The sequence below is a fragment of the Ailuropoda melanoleuca genome, chromosome 7, assembly GCF_002007445.2.
Source record: "Ailuropoda melanoleuca isolate Jingjing chromosome 7, ASM200744v2, whole genome shotgun sequence".
Classification (NCBI taxonomy): domain Eukaryota; kingdom Metazoa; phylum Chordata; class Mammalia; order Carnivora; family Ursidae; genus Ailuropoda; species Ailuropoda melanoleuca.
The window spans coordinates 126,370,806-126,395,342 of NC_048224.1; the positions used below are offsets into that span (position 1 = coordinate 126,370,806).

Consider the following 24,537-nt stretch of genomic DNA (forward strand, 5'->3'; position numbering starts at 1 on the left):
GTATGTTCCCTCTAAACCTACTTTGTCGAGGGTTTTTATCATGAATGGATGTTGTACTTTGTCAAATGTTTTTTCTGCCTCTATTGAAATGATCATGGGCTCCCTTATAAAAATCCTGATTGTCAGCAACTCATTTTATTTTGTAATTTGCAATCTGTGAATTCCTCCTTCTTATCAACTCCAAGGTACAGTAAATGTAGTTTAAACTCCTCTGTTTTTGGTGTTCATTGTTTTATTTATCTTTTCCTTATTTATTTATCTTTGCTATCCATGCTTTGGTTTTAAGTGAAAAGTATTTAGATTGAGGCAGTGTTCTGTAAGATCCAAATACAGTGAAGGTAATGGTCAGTTTAAATGTTTATTTCATATTTCAGTATTTTTTATTTTGACAAGGCTAGCAACTTGCATTTTGATTGTGGTGAGCAACCATATTACTAGGTAAATATCAGGGCCAATTGCAGTTTAGTTTTTAAATAAGTATAAACCTCTGGTAAGATTTTTAAATAAACTCTTTGTTGGTAGTTTGTGTTAATTGCAAACAAATCAGATTAACGTAAATCAGCTATATGCATCAATATAACTTTTGGCATTGTTTTTTCCATCTTTAACCTTTTAGTACAGAAAGGATGCTTGTATTGTCTCAAGATAATTAAATCAGAAATAAACAGTTTATAAAAATACCTGTTATGAGCTAGGAAGAATAGGGAGTAGTACTTTTAAAGGCATGAAATAAATTTGGTTGTAATTTAATATAAAGATAGGAGTCTGTCCTACAACTCAGTACAGTTGCTCTAGTTTTCTTTGAATCAGATGTAATACTGGATCATATGCCATAATTCATCAAATATAAGGAGCCATCAGTTGTAAGACATGTTATTGCTTTATGTCCTATTAAAAGAATAGTTGGTGCTGGTTAAATAATGCCTTCTTATTAACTTAATATTTTTACTTTGTGCTTATAGAAAGAGCCATTTGAGACTTAGATATACATCTTTATTATCACACTGCTCTGTTCATTGCCTTTGTCATACATTAGCTTCTTGGGAACTTTAAATGGTAGTTAAACTCAGTCTGTGTGGTACCAACAGTGTTAGTAACTCAACTGAAGTGTGCTAGACCATTTTTGTGCACATGCAGTCACGTCGAGGGCCTGATGGTAAGACTCTATCAGTTTTAGTACTCATTCCACTTTGAGAGAAACTGAATTATGCTTTATCACTTTGGTCAGATGTGAGGCAAAAGGGGAAGAGGGAGGAATGAGGCTTGAAAGTTATCGGCAGGAAAACAGAGCCAGACTCATAGTGACATAAAGAAGAATCTAGCATGACCCTAGGCTTTGTCCTAAATAATAAGAGGAGCCATTGTTTGAACAAGGATGGCATGCTGATGGTGGCAGTGGGATGGAAATGGGGTGTGGAATTCTGTGTTAGCCTTGTTATTGAGGTGCTGTGAAGATGTCCTGTTGGAGATGTCAGTTAGGCAGCTTACATGTTTGGCGTCATTGTACACAGAAGAGGTACTAGTTAGGAATGTAGGCTCTGGAAGTGACTTTGAGCCACAGATTCCTCCTGTGTGTAAAAGGGAGACAATCTGAAATATCCTTTAGGTTTTTTGGTTTGGTTTAGAATAGTACCTGAAATATAGAAAGCTCTTAGTAAATGTTTTCTTTTTTTTTTTTTTTAAAGATTTTATTTATTTATTGGACAGAGAGAGGCAGCAAGAGAGGGAACACAAGGGGAGTGGGAGAGGGAGAAGCAGACTTTTTGCCAAGCAGGGAGCACAATGCGGGGCTCAATCCCAGGACCCTGGAATCATGACCTGAGCTGAAGGCAGACGCTTAACGGCTGAGCCACCCAGGCGCCCCTAAATGTTTTCTTCTGTCATTATCGATCTTCATCATTATCATCATCCAAAGCAGGACTCCTGGCAAGTTATATAATCATTTGATTTCTTTATCTAAAATTAGAGACAGTACAACATAGCTCATAGGTAACAGTATTAAATGAAAAAGAAAAATAGGCATGCAGTGTAGGCATTAAGACATATATCCTATTCTTTAGCAGTTTACCCTTTAGTCGGAAGAAATAAGCCCTAAATATGTGAAAAGTTGATAGCACAGAGATATTTATAAGAAGTGAATATAAGCTTGTCTAGATAACAAGATAAGATTGACATGTGACTACAAGTGGGGAGACCCACCCCACTTTCCTCCTGATTAGCTGTGTAATGTTGGGCAAGTTACCATTTGTGAGACTCAGTATTTTCATTTACAAAGTCGGAGTTGGTTGGGCAAGGTGATTTCTTAGATTACTTCCTTGTTAGGAGTTTCTTAAGTGATGTAAACATTTAGAGAGAAGCGAGGATTACCTTTGTGTGGAATAGTTAAGGAAGCTTGGAGGGATGGGACTTAAGGATGTTGGCTTGATTAAAACTGAGGGAATGAGAGTGTTTTGGAATCTTGAGGATATCTTTTTTGTGTGTTATGATTGTGAGAAATTAGCCCAAGCTCACATTTTCATGTTTCATTTCTGGTAGGTTTTATTTATGAATTCAACAAATATTTGAGTTTATACGCTGCCAGGTTCAGTGACATTCTTGCTTATTTTCCCTGTGATGCTGAGTCCCTGTAGAGCAGAGATTCTCAGGATTGGTCTCAGGATCCCATTATACTGTTAAATATTGAGGACTCCAAAGAGCTTTTGTTTATGTCAGGATTTACAGTATTAGAAGTTAATTTTAGGAATTAAAAAATATTTACTAATTTAAAAGTAACAAACCCGTTATATGTTAATATAGATATTTTTGCATGCAACATAACTATATTTTCAAAAATAACAAAAAAATAATAAGGGGTATTTTTTACATTTTGTAAATCTCTTTAATATCTGGCTTACTTGAAGATAATCAGGTTCCCAGATCTGATTTATATTTTGGTTGAAGTAATCCTGAAGAAAATGTGGCTCACACATTTAAGTGGTTGGAAAAGGAAGAATGTTTTAATATTCATTTTATATAGTTGTGGATATTCTTTGATGTTGTACCGAACTCCAGTAGTTCTTGGTTAGTTGCAGTGTGGACTCGGAAATCTAACGGGTGAACTTCTAGTACTCTGTCGTAATGAAATCCATTGGTTTATCCTGCACTTTGAATGCGTTGTCTTTGATCCATATATACTTTTGTCCCCACGGACCTCTGAGAGGGTAGTAAGGATTCCCAAGGGTCCCTGGATCACACTCTAATTGCTGCTATAGGGTATATACCTTTTTTAACCTGGCCAGACAGTTAAGCAGTGTCCTGTTACGTGGTTATCCAAATGTATATTCCCACCAGCAGTGTAAGAGGGTTCCATGTGCCCCGTATCTTCAACAGCACTTGATATGAACAGTGTAGTTTTTGCTGGCTTGGTTGGTATAAGAAATGCAACTTGACATCTTTTGTGTCTATTTCTATTAGATTCTGTTTATCCAAGTGTTCCTTTCCTGTCAGTCCACCCACCCTTCTCTTCCTTCCCTCCATACATACTGTGTCTTTTTCTCTTAGTCATTACTCAGGAATTTCAACATGCATGCTTAATAAGGTTTACACGTACTCACTATCTTTAGCTTCCACTAGAAAATTATAAGTACCTTAGAACAGTTTAACTCAATCATCCACCCCTTGACTTGGATACAGTTGCTTTTCAAAAATTGGGTCTTACTTTTTATTGACATTCAAATTAGTTGGTATTATTTTTGTACAGTTCCCTTAACAAAGACTGCAGAAAGAATTTGTGAAGGCAAATTTTAGAAGTCACTGGGGAATGTTGCAGTATACCTCAAATATTACATATTTTTCTATGTTATCAATTAGTATCAAATGAAAAATGTAAATTTGTACTACTTACCTCTTAAAACCATAATTAAATTTAATAGGGTTGGAAAAATTAATTTCTTGAGCAAAAAGCAGTTTGGTGAATGTATTTTATGTCGGAATCTAATTTTATTTTGACCTTGAGTCAAATTAAGGTTTTATTATTCTGGGACTTTTTAAAAAGATTTTATTTATTTGAGGGACAGGTGGGGGTGTAGAGGAACAGAGGAAGAGGGATAAGTGGACTCCTCACTGAGCACAGAGCCTCAGGAGGGGCTTGATCTCATGACCTTGAGGTCATACCTGAGCCAAAACCATTAGAGTTAGATGCTCAACCAACTGAGCCACCCAGGTGTTATTCTGGGACTTTAATTATGCTCACTTTCATAGAGGGCACCCAGTTTAAGTTGGCTAATATGTAATGCAATGGGAAATAAATTGAATAGCCGTTTAAAGCATTGCATTCTGTCCTCATTGTCAATTTATCTACTCTAGAAAGTTCAAAAAAGGAGCTTGGAATTTTTAGCATTTTTTGGAGTACTTGCCATGTGTTGCATGAAAAATCTTTTTAATTTCTCAATGACTGTTCCTCAAGGTGTAAGCATTATTGATGTAGGAAATGTTGGGGTTCGGAGCCAATGGCCAAGAAAGAATTCTTGAAACATCTTTGGTCCAGAAAAGGTGGTTATTATTAAAGCATGGCCACAGGACCCATGGGCAGAAAGAGCTGCACTGGGGTTGTGATGGGTGACTGATTATATACTTAGAGGTTGAGAGGGAGTTAGGGACAGTAGAAACCTCCAAGGTGTTTTGGAAACAAGGTTTCCAGGACCTTGAGGGAGCTGGCCATTGTTAGGAAAAGGTCATTTATTACTGTCTAATAAAATCTTAGTCATGAGACCCTTCAGGTATGTATCAGTGTGCCATATGCTTGGAGGATGATTGCTAACATGTATCTTGATAGGAAGGGGGGTTCAGGTAGAGATAAAGGAAGTTTCCAAAAGAATTTTTATATGTTAAAGTAGGCTCACAGGATCCTGGGGGTTGGGCTAAGTTTGCCTTTTGCCCTTAGCGAAGTATCAACATTGAGGTAGTTGAGTTCCTAGAGGAAGGTCACTCTGCCTGTTGCAGGGACTTGTCAATGGGCTGTAGGTAGTAAGGAAATTTAATTTTTTCTTTTGCCTTTGTTTCCCACATCATTATTATCCCCCCCTTTTTTTTGGTGAAGAAAATGTATATATAATATACAGATAATAAGTGATAAAGTCAAGGTTTGGGCATAGGTTTTTTTGTTTTCCCATTTAGACTTTATTTTAAAACATTAATAATATAAAATCTGACAATATTCACAATCTGGCCATTGAAAAGTGGTAAAACTACTGTACTAGTTATCTGTTGCTGCTTAACAAATTACTCAAAGTTAGCAGCTTAAAGCAACACACAGTTCATGGGGTCGGGAATTGGGGCGGGCTTAGCTGGGTGCTCTGCTTCCGGGTCTCTCTGAGGCCACAGTCAAGGTGTCAAGTAAGCTTGCAGTATTACCTGGAGATTAGGCTGGTGAAAGAACTGCTTTCAAACTCGTTTCATTGTTGGCAGGATTTAATTCCTCTTGAGCTGTTAGACTTGAGGCCTCTGTTTTTTTCTGAGTGTGGGCTAGATCCTTCCCTTTGTTCTTTCTTTTGTGGGTCTCTCTATAAAGCATCTCACAGCCTGGCATCTTGCTTCATCAGAGTGAGCAGGTGAGAAGACAAGAGATTGCCAGCAAGAGAGAATGAGTGCTAGCCAGATGGCAGTCACAGTGTTTTGTACCTAAGGAAGTGACATTCTGTCACCTCTGTCATATTCTGTTTGTTAAAAGGAGTTACCAGCTCCATCCTGAACTCTAGGGGAGGGGGTCACACGAAGGTATGAATTCCAGGAGGTGGGGGTCTTCTGGAGCCGTCTTAGAAGTCTGCCCACCACAGTTATCGACCCATTGTTTTCATTTGATGCCCCAGAAATAGGGGTGTATTTAGATTAGAGGGCAGTTCACCCCTTTTAACAAACCCCCATCCCATAGCTATTACGGGTTTTTATCTAGAAGTTCAGTGATCACAGTAAATGGTAAGAAATAAGAAATAAAATATTGTCATAGGTAGAGGTCTATCTGAGAGGGTCAGAAATATGAAACACTAAAGAAGAGAAGGATTACGAAGAAACAGGAAAAAAGGAGGGAGGGAAATGCTAGCAGGGTCCAGTCTGTGCATGTGCGTACCCTGGGTGGGGCCCCCAACCTGAGGTGAGAGTGCACACGTTCATCTCACTTAACTTACTTTGACACTCCTCAGGGTTGTAAATCCTTAGTTTGTTTTTCAGGCTCCCTTCTTACCTCCTTGCAAGAATTCCCTCCCTCTCCTCTTAGCTCCCTCTATCCTCCAGAGGACCTGACCTCACTCCATCTTTCCCATTCCCATTGTCTGAGCGCTGAGCGAGGTTGAGCCCTCCATCCTCAACCTCAAACTTTAGGGCTTTCCCTGCTCTCACCTTCCAACAAGAAAAATCATGTGCTAGAGATTAGACTCTAAAGTTTGAGGAAAAAAGATGCAAATTCCATCCAGAAGAGGCAGTCTCTAATACATCCTAATGTAGTCTATTCAGAAAGGAGCAGTAGTGTACATATAGGAAACAAGTTAATCAATAAATTACTTTTACCTGGAGCAAAGTGACATACACATTTATCCTTCCAGTGTGGTCTGCCCGGAAGTGTTCAAGACCATCCTGAGGATGATAAAACAGTCATAGATTAGCAGGCCATGGCCTTACAGCAACTCCTGTCAACTGAGTAATTCATTCATGCAGGGACAATCCTCTTCAGAGCAAGCTGAGGTTGTTAATTCCTAGTTACCTATGGATACTTGGAGTCCTATCCATTCCGTCAAAAGCCAACAGTTAAACAGACAAAACAATACCTAAAGTATCCTAAAAACAAAATGGAGAAATAGAGATCCTCTACTCAGTAATAGTATCCTTGAGGTTTCTCATTTGGAGTGTTTACTACCAAGTAGCTCGTGGTGGGGGTGTTTTTTAGCTAAAAGGGGGAGCAGTATGATTGGTCAGTTGGAGGAGAGACATTTCTAGAAATCTACCATTGGCTGCACCTCACCCAAAATTGGAAACTATCAACTACAATTCCCATCTTAGTAAGAATATTAGATTTCAGGAATTATTACATATAAACTGTAATTGCCAGGAAAAAAGTCCCTCCTTGCCCAAGTCAGAGCTTTTTAATGTAGGCACCCAGTTTTTCTAAGCCATTGAGCTTAAGATTTTCCATTTGGAGGAAGAAATTGTTAAGAGTCACTGCGCCTGAGGCCGGGCTCGGTGTAGGAATGAACTATAAGCAAACACAAGGGATCTTAAATGGTTGATAGAAATGGTCTAAAACTGTGGTAGTGGGTACATACTTGCTAAGTATGTTAAAAATCAGAATTGCACATTCAAAATGGATGAATTTTATGGTATGAATTATACGTTGATAAAGTTATTTAAAAAGAGAAAATGTGCAGACCTCTTAAAACTCTATTATTAAAGTCTTTTAACATAAGGTATTACTTTCTCATTTTGCCCCATAAATTCTTCCTTTCTCATTACACCTTAGCCTCTCTGGTATCAAATTTTCATCCTATAACCTCTAAAAAACATGCTCTCTCTTTGGTTTCCCTGTTTTTCATTATTTTGGTAAAATTATTTTATACTTAAAAATACATATTTAGGAAATAGAGCTAGAAGGCAGAATACACAAAACTCACATGATTCTGCAGAGCTGTACCGAAGAGTGAGGCGAGAGCTCTCTGTACTTCATTCTTCTCTGCCCTTTCACATTTCTAAATGTGTTTGCTTCCTGGTAAGGTTTGGGGACCCAGGTCTTTTGCCCCAGCTTCCAGCGCGCTCCTCTGTACTGTGTGGAGGTAAAGATGCCCTCCCGCTGGTCAGCCCCCGGGCAAGTCCTGGGACAAGCCAGTTTGGCCAGTGTCTCTTTACTTTGTCCCCCCCATGAACTTAAGGACTTAAAATGGTCCGATCGTGGTGTGTACTGTGGGTATGAGATTTAAGAGATTAAAAATTTCTCATTAATTTCTCATTCTTATAGCTCAAGTCTAACCCAAGCGAAAATGAAGAAAAGGAAGCCCAGTTGCAACTTGTGAAATCTGATGAAATGCAACGTTTGCGTTCCCAAGCACTTGATGCTTTCGAGAGCTCAGATTATACTGCTGCTATAACCTTCCTTGATAAGATTTTAGAGGTAAGTTTCTTAGACGTTGCAGCTGGCAGGCCTGACACATACTGCTTTTTACTATACGGCATGTTTATACACTTTGACATGTTATGTATTACAAGAAACCTAGATAGGATAAAATCAGATTGGTCTTTGGGCTTTTAGCTCGGAAGTGAAAAGATAATGTTTATATAGAACAAAATTTGGAACTGAAGTTCTCAGTAAGTGTACCGAACGTTCTGTGGAGGGGGAGTTACGTATTTGTATGTATTGCTTGCTTTGCTGTTTGTGTTTGATTTTACCTTTTGTGTTGGGGAGCAAGAACTCTAGAGCTTAGATAATGGGATAAAAGATGAAAGAATTGGTAGAAGGAACAGGAAGAATGTTTGTGACAAAGAGGAGTGTTTAGAAAGAGAAGTTTCTAGGGAAGCAGCGATGAAGAGTTGACAAGATCCAGAGTTCCAGGTAGGAAACCTAGGTCTGTAGTTTTCTTGCCTCTGAAGGATTGAATGACAGATGGTTTCAGAAAGAAGTCTACTAAAATATTCAACTAGAGGCAATCCTAATTCATGTTTGTTTATCATTTTCATAGCACTTCGATGTATAGTTTCACTTAGTCTTGGCCATAAACTAGGGATGTATGTAGAGTAGGTGCTGCTTTGATGGTTTTGTAGAGGAAATCCTGTGGTGTGGTCTAGCGGGATTCATGTTTTATTACAGTATTTTGTTAATGCTTTATTAAGGAAATACAAAGTTAAAATTTTTACCTTCCAGTAGTTAGACTATCCATTTTGACCTAGTTTATTATTCAAGATATTTAATTAATGTACAGTGTTGATTTTGATTTTTTTTTTTTTTTAAAGATTTTATTTATTTGACAGAGATAGAGACAGCCAGCGAGAGAGGGAACACAAGCAGGGGGAGTGGGAGAGGAAGAAGCAGGCTCATAGCGGAGGAGCCTGATGTGGGGGCTCGATCCTATAACGCCGGGATCACACCCTGAGCCGAAGGCAGACGCTTAACCGCTGTGCCACCCAGGCGCCCCTGATTTTGATATCTTAATACATGTGAAAAGTTGACATGACTTTAGAAAGAACAACTCTGAGAAATACATAAAAGATACTTCCACAGGCTTTATTGGTGGACTTTTGGGCTTAAGTTTTAAAGAATACTCGTCCATTTATGAACGTTGTCGACTTTTTGATAAAGTAGAAATGATAAAGCCTTAGCCTTCCCACATGGTTTTCTTCTTTTCTTTCTTTTTGTGATACAAGGATTTAATTTCAAAGAGACAACAATTTATAAAAGAGAATTCTATTTAGTTATCAGTAGAACAGAAATATTTTGCAGATGTAGAACCTAGATTTTATTTTTTGAGACTAGAAATTAGAATTGTTGATTAAGTACAACAATCTGATTACAGAATATTCTTTTCAAAATCAGCTATGCTTCACTGGAACAACCTTTTAATAGTAATGCCATGTATTCTTATTTTCAAAGCTTTAAAATTATATAATTGAAGGAAGTAGGAAAGGGGCCTCGTTAGTATATATGGGATATTCCTTCCCCCAGTAGACTTTATTTAAGATATTCTTGGAGAAATTGTTTTGTCACATCTAAATTGTATCAGACTTTTTAATACTATTTACGGTATAGAAATCACATTACCTGGAGATGATTTCATGTTGATAAATATGTAGGCAAAATATGTGGGAGGGAAGCATGAGTGTGCATAGTTTACTGTTTCTTAAAGTCTAGTTCTCTTGTTTCTCAAGGTTTGTGTTTGGGATGCAGAACTACGGGAACTTCGAGCTGAATGTTTCATAAAAGAAGGGGAACCTAGGAAAGCGATAAGTGACTTAAAAGCTGCGTCAAAATTGAAGAATGATAATACTGAGGCTTTTTATAAAATTAGCACACTGTACTATCAACTAGGAGACCATGAACTGTCCCTCAGGTCAGTTCCAGTGACATGCACATCTCCTCATCTTTTTCTTGTTGGCAGTGAGATAATAATCCCATTTTCTTTTCAATTTTAAATTAAAACTGTGGTTAAGGCTGTTTTTACGTTCTTCATTTTTATATTTTGTGTTATACCTAAGTTATTATTTCCACATGAGCAATGCTTATGAAAATAGAGATATTATATTGGTAGAAGCAAAGTGGGGTGTTTTATGTATAACCTACTTAAGTCATTTTAATTTGAATTAATACGTGTGTGCGACAATGCCATATGTAAAAGTGTATGGTAAATTATTAGGTCTGTTTGTTTTAATTGTTACCAAAAAATACCTTTTATTGTGATTTCTGTATTTGGTATGGAAAACTACTCATTGATTATTTTGACTTGGAGTATTTTCCTCTTTTTAAATATATGAGCAGTGAAGTTCGTGAATGTCTTAAACTTGACCAGGATCATAAAAGGTGTTTCGCACACTATAAACAAGTAAAGAAACTGAATAAGCTAATTGAGTCAGCTGAAGAGCTCATCAGAGATGGCAGGTAAGAGTCTGCTTGTTTGCACTGTAGAGCCTCCCTTATATGTCTTTTCTGGGCACAAAATAACAGTTGAACTGCTTGCTTTTTTACTCGTTAGCCGTTGAGGGTAGTATATCCTAGAAAGCACTGGGCCTTGGCAAAACTACTACAACTGTACATTTTTTTAATGCAGCAGAATATAAATAATAGTAACTGCATAGTATTCTTACCAGCAGATATATTTATATTTCACCAAATATGTATTGAGTATCTCCTGTGTTGGGCACTGACAATGTACTAGGGGTGCAGAAATGAATAGGACATGGTTTTTGGTCTTAAGAAGCTTCTAGATTAGGGTGGGAGGTAGACATATAAATTGATTATTAAAAGATAATGTGGTATCTAGAGTGACAGAGATGTATACAGAGTATATATTTTCTTGTGGTATAGGATGCTGGGTTAACAGTCCTTTTGTTACAGCACCTGAAAATATTGTACCACTTCTTTGTGACCTCCATGGTTTCTGAAGAGGAATCCATTGTCATTCTAATGGTCTTCTCCCTAAAAATAAGGCATTTTCCTCTGACTGCTTTCAAGATTTTTTTCTTTGTCTTGAATATTCAGAAGTTTGTGATATATCTTGGTGTGGATGTCTTTTTTTTTTTTTTTTAAAGATTTTATTTATTTATTTATTTGACAGAGAGAGAGACAGCCAGCAGAGAGGGAACACAGGCAAGGGGAGTGGGAGAGGAAGAAGCAGGCTTCCAGTGGAGGAGTCTGATGTGGGGCTCGATCCCAGGATTCTGGGATCACGCCCTGAGCTGAAGGCAGATGCTTAATGACTGCGCCACCCAGGCGCCCCTGGATATCTTTGTTTTTATCCTATTTGGAGTTTACGTAGCTTCTAGAATATGTAGGTTTACATCTTGTCAAATTTGGGAAGTTTCAGCCATTATTTCTTGAAGTACTTATTCAGCCTTCTCTCCTTTCCATCTTAGATTCCAACTGACGTAAATGTTAGCTGTTCTGTTATAGCCCCTCAGGTCCCTGAGGCTCTCCTCATTTTTCTTAGCTCATTTTCTTTCTGATCAGATTTGGTCATTTTTTATCATTCCAATTCACTGATTCTTTTCTCTGTCACCTCCAGTCTACTGTTGAAGCACATTCAATGAACTTTTTATTTGGGTTTTTCTATTTTTCAGTTTTAATAGGCAAATTCCATTTGGTTATTCTTGTAGCTCTTCTGTTACTTTGCCAAGGCTGTCTGTTGCTTTCATTTGCTCTAAGCATGTATGTCATTGCTGCTGTTTCCATGGCTGCTTTAAGATCTGTGTCAGATAATTCTAACATCTCTGTCCTTTTGGAATTGGAGTTGTCTTTTCTCATTCAGTTTGAGATCTTATGGTTTCTTGGTATGATGAGTGGTTTTTAATTGAAACCTGGACACTTTGATTTTGTAAGACTGTTTTTTTAATTTAAACCTTCTGTTTTGGCTGTTTTTTTCTGACATTGTTCCAGCGAAGCAGGGGTGGGCATTGCGTTGTTACTGTCAGGGAGATAGAAGTTTCCCACTTGACCTTTGTTGATTCTTGAAGTGTGGGGCTTCTCACTACTACTTGGAGCAGGTGAGAGTTTTGGGGACTGTTTCTAGCCATGGATGAAACTCCTGGCTCCGTACTTGGCCTTCTCTGACACCACCTTGGTACAGTGTGGGCACACCTTGTCACAGCCTCAGCAGGAAGTCGAGGGTCTCCACTTGACCTGCTGGCATTGGTAGGGTGGAGCTTTACTTTCTTTCTGTGGTGTTTGGCTGGAATAGAGCTGTTATTGTCAAAGTTTTCCATCTTGCTAGGCTGCCCTTCCCAGGTCTTTTGGGAGAGCAGGCTCTTGCTGGGTTTTTGGATTTATTTGTCTGCACCCATTGGCATTTCTGGGTTGCTGGCTGCTTCAGCTCCAAGTCTGGGTATATGAAGAAAAAAAAAATCCAGAAAATTTACCATATTATATTTCCCTCAGGTCCCAAGGTCCCTAGGTGGTTTTTTTTTCCTTCAAGTTTTACCATTGTTTGTGAAACAAAATCAACATAAGTCAAATTATGTGTAACAATGTTTCTAACAGATGTAAGAGGTTAATATGAATTTTGTATGACAACATGTTTTACTAGTATTACTTTAACAAATTTCCAATAATTTGACAATTATCCTTCAAAAAATTTCCTCCAAATTCTAAGCAAAATATGCAAATTGGAAGTTAACTCTAAACATGCATAACTATCTTCTTATCCAGTTTTGTGTGAAGAGACTGAAGAGTTCAGGTCTCACCAAGATACTGATGGGGAACGTGAGAATTCTCTCCTCCCCACCTCTAAGCTTCTAGCCCCCCAACCACAGCTACCAGCTCAGGCAGGTCAAAAAGAGCAACACAGGTGCCCACTGTAGAATTAAGAAGTATATTCGATTTGTATTATCGTCTATGTAACTTTATGATTTGTATGCATAGAACATAAAAGCATATCAGCATAAAAAAGACCACAGCATTTGGGATTAGTTCAGTGTAAATGTGCCATCCTCAAATGGTCTACCTTCTCTCCTCTTTCTGAGTCTTCTCATAATTTTACAAATATGTAAAGTGTAGGGTATTTTAATTTAAATGTACCTAGTTGGAGGAACTGGGGAAAGTACATTCACTCCACTTTCTCAGAAGCTAGCTTTTTTTTTTTTTAAGTGAAGTGCAGTTATTTTCTAACTGAACTTTTTATTTTGAGCATATAATCATAGTTCCAGATGTAGTTGTAAAAAGTAAAGTGAGGTTTCGTAGTACAGTTTCCTACGGTTGTTGGACCATCTTGGAAAACTACAGAACAATATCCCAGCTACGATTTTGTCATTGATAGCTTCCGTTTTAAATGTTATATTTAAATCTGTGTTTTAATACATCAGCATTTAAATGTGAAGATTGTAATGCATTTTGGGAATAAGGTGCCACAATGGTATAAAAATATATCTTTTAGTTTTCCATTACTAAGGAAAGTAACTTAGTGTATAACATGACTAATACTTTTCACAATTTTTTAAAAGCTGAAATAGCTTTTATTTCTTAGAAAGCTGGGAATTTAAGCAGTTTCCTTCTGCAAGGAACTACATTATACTTAGCTGTGAATGTTGACATTCATTGTATAAAATGGCATGTAGCTGATTGGCTCTGTTATTTCATGAAGGTGTGTAGCGACCAAGAAATAAAACGTGATCTCTCTTTTGCTGAAAATGCTCTGTGTAAGTCAGACGTTAACAAGGTGTTTTACTCAGTTTCAAAATCGTGAGCATTTTTCTGTAAAGAAATTCATCACTTTGGTATTCACAGGTGTGCTTTGATTTGTCCGTACACATTGTCTGTGGTCATGTGCTTTATCTCCTGACTTTTGCAGGCAGGGCTACCTTCTTTGCCACTGTAGAGTGATAAGGTAAAAGCAGTGTTTGAATGAGCAGGTGAATTGATTAACATAGTGAAGGCTAGAGGGTCCTTTCTTCAGCTCTGGAAATAGAATCTCCTTGTTACTCATCATGATTTGCTCATTCATAGATACACGGATGCAACCAGCAAATACGAATCTGTCATGAAAACAGAGCCAAGTGTTTCTGAATATACGATTCGTTCGAAAGAAAGGATTTGCCACTGCTTTTCTAAGGTAACAGTTGATTGGTTCCCAGAAATTAAAAACTTAATATATGGAATAACATAAATAACAGTAGTAACATAAATAACAACCATAAATCCTTTCCTCACGTATATTTGTAGGATGAGAAGCCTGTTGAAGCTATTCGAGTATGTTCTGAAGTTTTACAGATGGAACCTGACAATGTGAATGCTCTGAAAGATCGAGCAGAGGCCTATTTAATAGAAGAAATGTACGATGAAGGTAAATCTTTAAGGAATTTGATTTGCAGTATCTAAAAGTTGGTGTATATGAAATTAGCACATGTTTAACATCCTTTTGTTTAGAACAAGTTTACCAGACTAGCTGGAAATGTTGACGACTATAGGAAGATGGCAGAGAACTTGAAAATTATTCTTCCTTAGTGGAACTTTAAAGGTTTACCATATGAGGAGAGTGTTCTGCTGTTGAAACCAGTTCAGGGGAATATAAAAATAAAAATTTTAGCCTTTATTTGTAGTAGACAAGTTAGAATAGTTAAATAGCAACATAGAAAATTTAAGTATTAGATTTCATATCATCCAGAGGTAGTCACTGTTCATCTGGGATTTATATCTTTCAGACTTTTTCTTGCATATGTATTAGTGTATGTTTTATACACGTGTAGGTATATATATTCTATGCAAATGCATAGTATACATATTATACCTACAACATACCTATATATGTTGTATATGCCTAAATATAAAATGATCTGTAACCACTGAGCTATTGAGTAACATTAGGATAGTTGCTTATCCTACTTTGTTCAAGTTGAAGTAACGGAGAGAGTTTCCTGTTAGATGTTGTAAGGGCCTTGAATAAATAAGGGCAGTATCCTATTCTTGGAAGAGAACTAAGGCATACACAGTAATATATTTAAAAAAAAAGAATCCTTTCACATTTATTGTTTTGTGACTTTTTCATGTGACAGTATGCTATGAACATTTAAGTATGATGGTTTTTAAAAGAAGTGAGCCTTATAGCCCTTGTTACAGAGTTTTCATTTCAAATCAGGTAAAGCATTTTAAATTGAAAATGGTAAGAGTGTTTTGCTGGTGAAACTTGGCTTGTGGTACTCTTTTTCCCGCCCTTCATTTAAGTGCTGAATGTTTATATAATAAAACGTGTGGCTGTTAATATGTATTAATGTCATGTTAAAGTAATTATATTATGGTAAGTGGTAATCCTGGATGACATTTTAGATGCACTGAGAATGCATCTGTGACTGATAATTCAGATAGATTTGTGGTACTTTTTTTTTTTTTTTTTTTTTNTAAAGCATTTTAAATTGAAAATGGTAAGAGTGTTTTGCTGGTGAAACTTGGCTTGTGGTACTCTTTTTCCCGCCCTTCATTTAAGTGCTGAATGTTTATATAATAAAACGTGTGGCTGTTAATATGTATTAATGTCATGTTAAAGTAATTATATTATGGTAAGTGGTAATCCTGGATGACATTTTAGATGCACTGAGAATGCATCTGTGACTGATAATTCAGATAGATTTGTGGCTCTTTTTTTTTTTTTTTTTTTTTTTAAGCACACTGATCATTCACTTTTTTCCTGCTTTTTACATTTGAAAAGAATCTTGCTACTAAGCAGTTTCCTGTGAGCGATGACAACTCTGGTTGCTACTATTTGTGGGACATTTCATAGAATAGTCCTTGGTTTGATGAAGGCTTGAAATGTATGTAATCAAAATGACCTTCAAGAAGATCCCGTTAGCATCCTTTTCTTTTCACTTTTGAGCTACTGTGTCTACTCAGTGAGACTGGCCATACTCTACAATTTTGCAGAGTTCGTCAAAGGTACTTTTGTCATCTGTATTTAAATCCTCAGCTCTAATTGTGAAATTAGAGCAGTTGCAGAAGAATATAAAAAGCTTAGCTGTTAAAAGAAGGTTAAATCTTGCAGGCTGCTAACGATAATTTGAAGATGGTTTTGTAAACTCGAATGCGAAACTGACTTGTTTTTTAGGGAAACTTGTCAGCTTAATTCTTGAAGAACAAGATGCTTAGTACTAATTTAATAGAGTAGATCTGTCTTCGGAGTCTGTTTTTCCCTTTCCCTTTAGTTTATTCTTTGTCTTTGTTGGTATGTTTGGATTATACACTGGGGAATCTTTCTGAATTATGGTTGTAGAATAAAATGGTTGTTCTGAGTCACAAGTATGGCAATTCAGCAACCTCACGGAGGGACTGAGAATGGGATTGCTAAGTCTCTCAATGTGGAGGGTGGGGTGGGGTGCCAAGAAGGCCTGTATAACTAAAACTGAACGGTATTACTTGACTTTTGTTTAGATTTGAGTTGAAGGTTTAGTAAATGATGTAGATGAGTGATCATCTTACCTAACTAGGCTAAATTGTATTTTGAAATCCTGAGCTAAAATATGAGGGCTTTCTATGTTGTTTACTGGTTTTATCTTTTTTTTTTAATAAGCAATTTAAAATGATGATAGGAACATAATGAATAAAGAAAAACAAGGTTTAGGTTTATGAATAATGGAACATGGAGATTTATTAATTTGGGGATTATGACAGAATTATCTGGAAATATATTAGGGGATTCCAGTCACTAGAAAGAAAGTAAAGTAATACTATTGTTTGAGGATGCCTCTGAGATCACAAAAAATGAAGGAGGCTCTTCAGATCTGTATGAGTAATTCTTTTCATAGCTTTTGAGAGAAGCAAATGGACATCGAAGTAATACTGAACAGTCGGTAAAGTTCTTTGAATACAGGGATGATTCAAGTGTCCTTATGGGATTAGTAATTATACTGGCCAGGACTTAAGCTATGTGAGGACCTGTGTCTATTTTATTAACTGATCCATCTCTGCTACTTGTGCCTGGCACATAGCAGGCACTCATATATTTGCTGAAGGAATGAGTGTAGTTTATCAATAAGGTCATAGTGGAAAGAGTATGGAATTTCAAAATAGTCCTGAATTTGAGTCTGAGTATAACATTTATTATTTTTTTTATTTTTACTTGTAGGAAAATTCATATAAAATTGGCCATCTTAGCCATTTTTTTTTAGGTTTTTATTTTAATCACTGGATGTTCATCGTGACAAGTACACTCCTTTATCTCCATCACCTATTCCAACCCATCCCCTCCCCCACCTCCCCTCTGGTAACCGTCAGTTTCTACTCTGTGGTTAAGAGCCTGAAGGGCGCCTGGCTGGCTCAGTCGGTAAAGCATGTGACTCTTAATCTCGGGGTTATGCATTTGAGCCCCACTTTGGGTGTAGAGATTACTTTAAAAAAATTGTTGGTTCCTTGATTTGTCTTTTTCCTTTTGCTTGTTTTGTTGTATTTCTTAAATTTCACGACAAGCGAAATCATGTGGTATTTGTCTTTCTCTGACTTATTTCACTTAGCATTATACTCTCTAGCTCCATCCATGTCATTGCAAATGGCAAGATTTCATTCTTTATTATGGCTGAATAATATTGTGTTGTAGATATGTACTATATCTTTACCTGTTCCTCTATCTATGGGCACTTGGGCCGCTTCCATAGCCTGGTGATTGTGAGTAATGCTGCTGTACACGTAGAATGCATGCATTCCCTTGAATTAGTGTTTTTGTATTCTTTGGGTAAATATGCAGTAATGTAATTGCTGGATCGTAGGGTAGTTCTAGTTTTAACTTTTTGAATAACCTCCATTTTTAACTTTCTGAGGAGCCTCCGTACTGTGTTTTCTAGAGTGGCTGCACCAGTTTTGCATTCCCGTTTTCTCCATATCCTCATCAATACCTGTTATTTCTTGTATTGTTGATTTTAGCCATTCTGACAGCTTTGAAGTGATAACTCACTATAGTTTCAATATGCATTTCCCTAATGAGAAGTTACAATGAGCATCTTTTCAGGTGTCTGTTGGCCATCTGGATGTCTTCTTTGAAGAAATGTCTGTTCATGTCTTCTCATTTTTAAATTGGATTGTTTTTTTTTTGGATGTTGAGTTTTTTAAGTTCTTTATATATTTTGGATACTAACCCTTTATTGGATATCTTGTCCCATTCAGTAGGTCACCTTTTAGTTTTGTTGATCGTTTCCTTCATTGTGCAGAAGCTTTTTGTGTTGACGTACTCCCAGTAGTTTATTTTTGCTTTTATTTCCCTTGCCTCAGGAGGCATATCTAGAAAAAAGTTGCTATAGCCAACGTCCGAGAAATTACTGCCTGCGCTGTCTTCAAGGACCTTTATGGTTTCAGATCTCACATTTAGGTCTTTAATCCATTTTGAATTTGTTTTTGTGTATGGTGTAGGAAAGTGGTCCGGTTTCATTCTTTGCATGTGGCTCTCCAGTTTTCTCAATACCATTTGTTGAAAAGACTCTCTTTCCCATTGGACCTTCTTTCGGCTTTGTCAAAGATTAACTGGCCATATGATTGTGGGTGTATTTCTGGATTTTGTATTCTGTTCCCTTGATCTATGTGTCTGTGTTTGTGCCATTACCATACTGGTTTGATTACTACAGCTTTGTAATATAACTCGAAGTCTGGAATTTTGATGTCTCCAACTTTGCTTTTCTTTTTCAGGATTGCTTTGGCTGTTTGTGGTTTTCTGTGGCTCCATACAGATATTGGGATAGTTTGTTCTAGCTCTGTGAAATGACACTGTTGGTATTTTGAGAGGGATTGCATTAAATGTGTAGATTGCTTTGGATAGTGTAGACATTTAACAATATTTGTTCTTCCAATCCGTGAGCACAGAATGTCTTTCCATTTCTTTGTGTCGTCTTCAGTTTCTTTCATCAGTGTTTTATAGTTTTCAGAGTACAGGTCTTTCACTTCTTTGGTTAGGTTTATTCCTGGGTATCGTATTATTTTGGGTGCAACTGTAAATGGGATTGTTTTCTTAATTTCTCTTTCTGCTGCTTCATGATTGGTGTGTAGAAACACAGCAGATTTCTGTAGATGGGTTTTGTATCCTGTGACTACTGAGTTTATCAGTCTAGCAGTTTTTCGGTGGAGTCTTTGGTTTTCTGCGTATAGTGTCATGTCATCTGCAAATAGTGAAAGTTTTACTTCTTCCTTACTGATTTGGATGCCTTTTCTTTCTTTTTGTTGTCTGATAGCTGTGGCTAGGATTTCCAGTGCTATGTTGAGTAGAAGTGGTGAGAGCGGACATCCTTACCTTGTTCCTGACCTTAGAGAGAGGCTCTCAGTTTTTCCTCATTGAGGATGATGTTTGCTGTGGGTTCTTCATATATGGCCTTTATTATGTTGAGGTATGTTCCCTCTAAACCTACTTTGTCGAGGGTTTTTATCATGAATGGATGTTGTACTTTGTCAAATGTTTCTTCTGCCTCTATTGCAATGATCATATGGTTTTTATCCTTTCTCTTATTGAAGTGATGTATCGTGCTGTGATTGATTTGCAAATACCGAACCACACTTGTAACCCAGAAATAAATCCCACTTGATGGTGTTGAATGATCTTTTTAATGTATTGTTGGATTTGGTTTGCTAGTATCTTGTTGAGCATTTTTGCATTCATGTTCATCAGAGATACTGGCCTGTAGTTCTGTTTTTTTGTGGTGTTTTTATCTCGTTTTGGTATCAGGGTAATGCTGGCCTCATAGAATGAATTTGAAAGTTTTCCTTGCTTTTCTATTTTTGGAATGGTTTGAGAAGAATAGGTATTAGCTCTTCTTTAAATGTTTGGTAGAATTCCCCTGTGAAGCCATCTGGTCCTGGACTTTTTTTGTTGGGAGTTTTTTGATTATTGGTTCAATTTCTTTGCTGGTAATTTATCTGTTCGAATTTTCTTTCTTCCTTTTTCAGTTTTGGGAGGTTATATGTTTCTAGGAATTTATCTATTTCTTCTAGGTTGTCCAATTAGTTTCCATATAGTTTTTCATAATATCTTCTTATAATTGTTTGTGTTTTTGTGGTGCTGGTTGCTGTTTCTCCTCTCTCATTGTGCCTTTATTTATTTGCATCCTTTCTCTTTTTTTCTTGATATGTCTGGCTAGAGGTTTATTAATTTTATTGTTGTTTTTTGTTTTTTTGTTTTTCAAAGAACCAGCTTCTGGTTTCATTGATCTGTTCTATTTTTTTTTAGTTTCTATATCATTTATTTCTGCTCTAATCTTTATTCCTTCCTTCTGCTAATTTCAGGTTTTGCTTGTTCTCTTTCTAGCTCCTTTAGGTGTAAAGTCAGGTTGTTTGAGATTTTTCTTGCTTCTTGAGGTGGGCCCGTATTGCTATAAACTTCCCTTTTAGAACAGCTTTTGCTGTGTGCAAAGGTGTTGAACTGTTGTATTTTCATTTCCATTTGTTTCCATGTACTTTTAAATTTCTTCATTTCCTGGTTGACCCATTCATTGTTTAGTAGCATGTTATTTAAGTAGCATGTTGTCTTCCCAGATTTTTTTTTGGGGTTGACTTCTGGTTTCATAGTGCTGTGGTCAGAAGAGATGCCTGGTATGACATCAGCCTTTTTAAATTTATTGAGGCTGGTTTTGTGGCCTAATATGTAATCTTTTGTGGAGGATATTCCATGTACACTTGGAAAGAATGTATATTCTTCTGTTTTAGGATGGAATGTTCTTAATATATCTGTTAAATCTGGGGACGCCGGGGTGGCTCAGTTGGTTAAGCATCTGCCTTCAGCTCGGGTCATAATCCCAGGGTCCTGGGATAGAGCCCCACATCCAGCTCTCTGCTCAGTGGGGAGTTTGCTTCTCTCTCTCCCTCTGCCTGCCGCTCTCCCTGCTTGTGTTTGTGCTCTCTTTCTCTGTGTCAAATAAATAAAATCTTAAAATAGATGTATATATATCTATATCTATAAAATCCATTTGTTCCAGTGTCATTCAAAGCCATTGTTCCTTTGTTGATCTGTATATTGATGTAAGTGGGATGTTAAAGTCCTGTACTGTTATTGATTTGTTTCTTTATGTTTGTTATTAGCTATTGTATGTATTTGGGTGTTCCTGTGTTGGGTGCATTAATATTTACAATTGTTTGTCTTCTTGCTGCGTTGTTCCCTTTATTATTATATGGTGTCCTTCTTTGTCTCTTGTTACAGTCTTTGTTTTAAAATCTAGTGTGTCAGATACAACTATTGCTACTCCAGCTTTCACTAACATTTGCATGATAAATGTTTTTCTGTCTCCTCACTTTCAATCTGTAGGTGTCTTTAGGTCTTAAAAATGAGTCTCTTATAGGCAGCATATAGATAGGGCTTTTTTAAAAATCCACTCTGTCACCTTAAGTCTTTTGATTGGAGCATTTAGTCCATTTACATTCAGTGTAATTAGTGATAGGTACGTACGTGCTATTTAATTACTTGCTTTGTGGTTGTTTCTGACGATTTTCTCTGGTCCTTTCTGTCTGTCTTTCATGGCTTGCTGGGGTGTTTTTAGTGATACATTTGTATTTCTTTCTCTTTATTTTTTGCATATTTATTAGTGGTTTTTGATTTGTGGTTACCGTGAGGTTTGTATGTAACCTCTTCTCCATATAGTAGTCTATAATAAGTTGATGGTCGTTTAAGTTTGAATCCATTCTTTCCTGCTCCCCACGTTTTAGGTATTTGGTGTGATATTTTACATTCTTTTACTTAGTTCCCTGACTGATCTTTTTTACAAAATATTCATTTTTATTGCTTTTGTGTTTTCTACCTTTATACTGTCACTTTTGGTCTTTCCACTCAGAGTCCCCTTTAATACTTCATGCTGGGCTGGTTTAGAGGTCATGAATTCTAATCTTTGTTTGGGAAAGTCTGTCTCTCCTTCTATACGGAATGATAGCCTTTCTGGATAGAGTATTCTTCGATGCAGATTTTTCCCATTTAGCACTTTGCAAGCCAGAAAGGAGTGGCATGATATATTCAAAGTTTTTGCTGAAAAATCCCCTGATGGTCTTATGGGCTTTCCTTTGTATGCAGCGATCTTCTTTTGTCTTGCTGCTTTTAATATTTTTTCTTTATCACTGTATTTTTGCCATTTTAATTAAAATATATCTTGGTGTGGATCTGCCTTTTTTTTTTTTCTCCTCTAGATTTTATTTATTTATTTGACACAGAGAGAGGCAGTGAGAGAGGGAACACAAGCAGGGGGAGTGGGAGAGGGAGAAGCAGGCTTCCCGCTGAGCAGGGAGCCTGATGTGGGGCTGGATCCCAGGACCCTGGGATCATGACCTGAGCCGAAGGCAGATGCTTAACGACTGAGCCACCCAGGCGCCCCTGGATCTGCTTTTGTTGATTTTGTTGGGGCTTCTCTTTGCCTCCTGGATCTGGATGTCTGTTTCCTTCCCCGGATTAAGGAAGTTTTCAGCTATTATTTCTTCAAAGAAATTCTCCAGCCCCTTTTCTTCTTCTTCTGCGACTCCTCTCATATGAATGTTGTTATGTGTGATGGAGTCGCTGAGTTTCCTAAGTCTATTCTTGTTTTGCATAATTCTTTTTTTCTCTTTCGTTCAACTGGATCACTTTCCATTTACTCTTTTATAGGTCATTAATTGATTCCTCTGCTTTTTCTAGCCTGCTCTTCTTCCCATCAGGTGTGTTTCTCATTTTGTTTATTGAGACCTTTATCTCTGCTGTGTTACTCCTTTTCTTGTGTTGATGACCTCACTGATGTTCTCTATTCTTGTCTGAAGTCCAGGGAGTATCCTTATGATCAGTCATTGCTTTAAATTCTCTATCAGGCATGTTACTCAGCTCTGTTTCATTTACACCTGTAGGCTGTGGCCTTGTCCTCTTTCATTTGGGATGAATTCTTCCATCTTCTCATTTGTCTAAGTCTCTGTGTCTGCTTCTGTGTCTTAGGAAAGTCAGCTCTGTCTCCTGTTCTTGAAGGCGATGGTGTATGAAGAAGAGGTGCTGCAGTCCCCTGCTGGGGGTGTCCCCTGTCCCCCAGGGCTTGGCGCTCCCAGGAGTGTCTCCAGTGTGTTCTCTGCTGTTGCATCCTGGCCACTTTACCCTTCAGGCCAGTCATCTGCAGAGGCTTTCTGCCTGTTGTGGGCAGTGTTTGGTCCCTGGCCTGAATGTGGCGAGTTTTGACCAGGTGTGCTCTGGTCTGCTTGTGAAATGTGACCTGTTGCCGCTGCCGCTGGACCCAAGGCCTCGCATGACTCCCAGATGGGGAGACGCAGTGCCAGCAGGAGTCTGCAGGTCTCGGGGAGGCTGCCCGCCCTTCTGGGACTGAGGGTGGGTTTTCTAGAGCACAGCGTTCAGGGGGCTTGGTGTAAGCAAGTTAGGTGGTGACTGTTGGCGCTGCACTGGTTCCTGCTGGTGGCTCTGTATGGTGGCGGGCCACCAGTTCCTTTGTCCACGGGGGGGTTTCCCCGTGTATTCTGCCTCTCTGGGGCACACTCTGAAATGAGCAAGTAACCTGCCCACTGTGCGCCCCGGGCGTTCTTCAGATCACTGTTTCCACACTCTGTGTCCGTGGGCTGTTTGCTCTGCCTTTGTTCTAAGAGCCGTGCAGTGTCCCCTGAGCTCTCCCAGAGCCAGGCACACTGACCCCTAAAATTCTAGGCCTTAAGCACCGCTGGTTGTAAGAACTCCCAAAATTTGGGCCCTCTGGCTCTCCTAGCCAGTTGTTATGTAAAGCTGCCATTTTTTTCTCTAGTCGTTTTAAATTCTTTATTTCCATTTCTTAGGTCCTTATTTTTTTCCCATATGCTTCTCCTTCCTGGGCTCCTTGTTTCATCTGTACTTCTGTGGTGGTTTTGATCTTCATTTTGAGTATTGACTACTCGCATTTTTATCTCCTCTTTGTCTCTTTGCTGAGTTCTTATTCTGCTTTGTGAGTACCCTTAAAAGAGGTGATTGGATTTTTAAAAAATTCATGCCATAATGTCTGCTCAGAATTTTCATATATTTGGCTGTTGTTCTGATGTATGTTCATCAGGTAAGTTTAGGAGCTGTTTTCCTGTTTCAGTTTAAAAATTGTCTTTGAATTGATGCTGTACCATTTAAAAAAAAGCGATCATAAAATGACTTATCCTGCCCTAGCTATTTGTGGGAAAGTGCCCTGGCTGTGTGTGTGTGTGTGCTGTGTGTGTGTGTGTAAGGGAGTGCTGGGGCGTGTGCATGTAAGGGAGTGCAGGGGACAGGGCAGCCTTCTGTATTTAACAGTTAAAACACTCTCTGCTTCACTGTTTGCACAGACATTCGGCCTCCTGCTACAAGGGCCTTTCTGCGTGGCCCTGCCCTCTCTGCTTCTCTGAACCAAACCATGGCCAGGAGGTCATCTGCTGCCAGCCCGGCTGCTCCTCTACCCACTTCCTTTGCTACGCCATGGGGGTAG

General features: G+C 37.9%; 1 protein-coding gene across 1 annotated transcript in view; it reads left to right on the forward strand.

Annotated features, from left to right (window-relative positions):
• Window positions 1–24,537, forward strand: part of DNAJC3 (DnaJ heat shock protein family (Hsp40) member C3) — a 73,073-nt gene that overhangs the window by 40,071 nt on the left and 8,465 nt on the right. Inside the window, exons 5-9 of the mRNA XM_002918645.4 lie at window positions 7,979–8,131; window positions 9,880–10,061; window positions 10,487–10,606; window positions 14,162–14,267; window positions 14,378–14,498. Of these exons, the coding sequence (XP_002918691.1) occupies window positions 7,979–8,131; window positions 9,880–10,061; window positions 10,487–10,606; window positions 14,162–14,267; window positions 14,378–14,498 (682 nt within the window). The remainder of the gene's footprint in view (window positions 1–7,978; window positions 8,132–9,879; window positions 10,062–10,486; window positions 10,607–14,161; window positions 14,268–14,377; window positions 14,499–24,537) is intronic.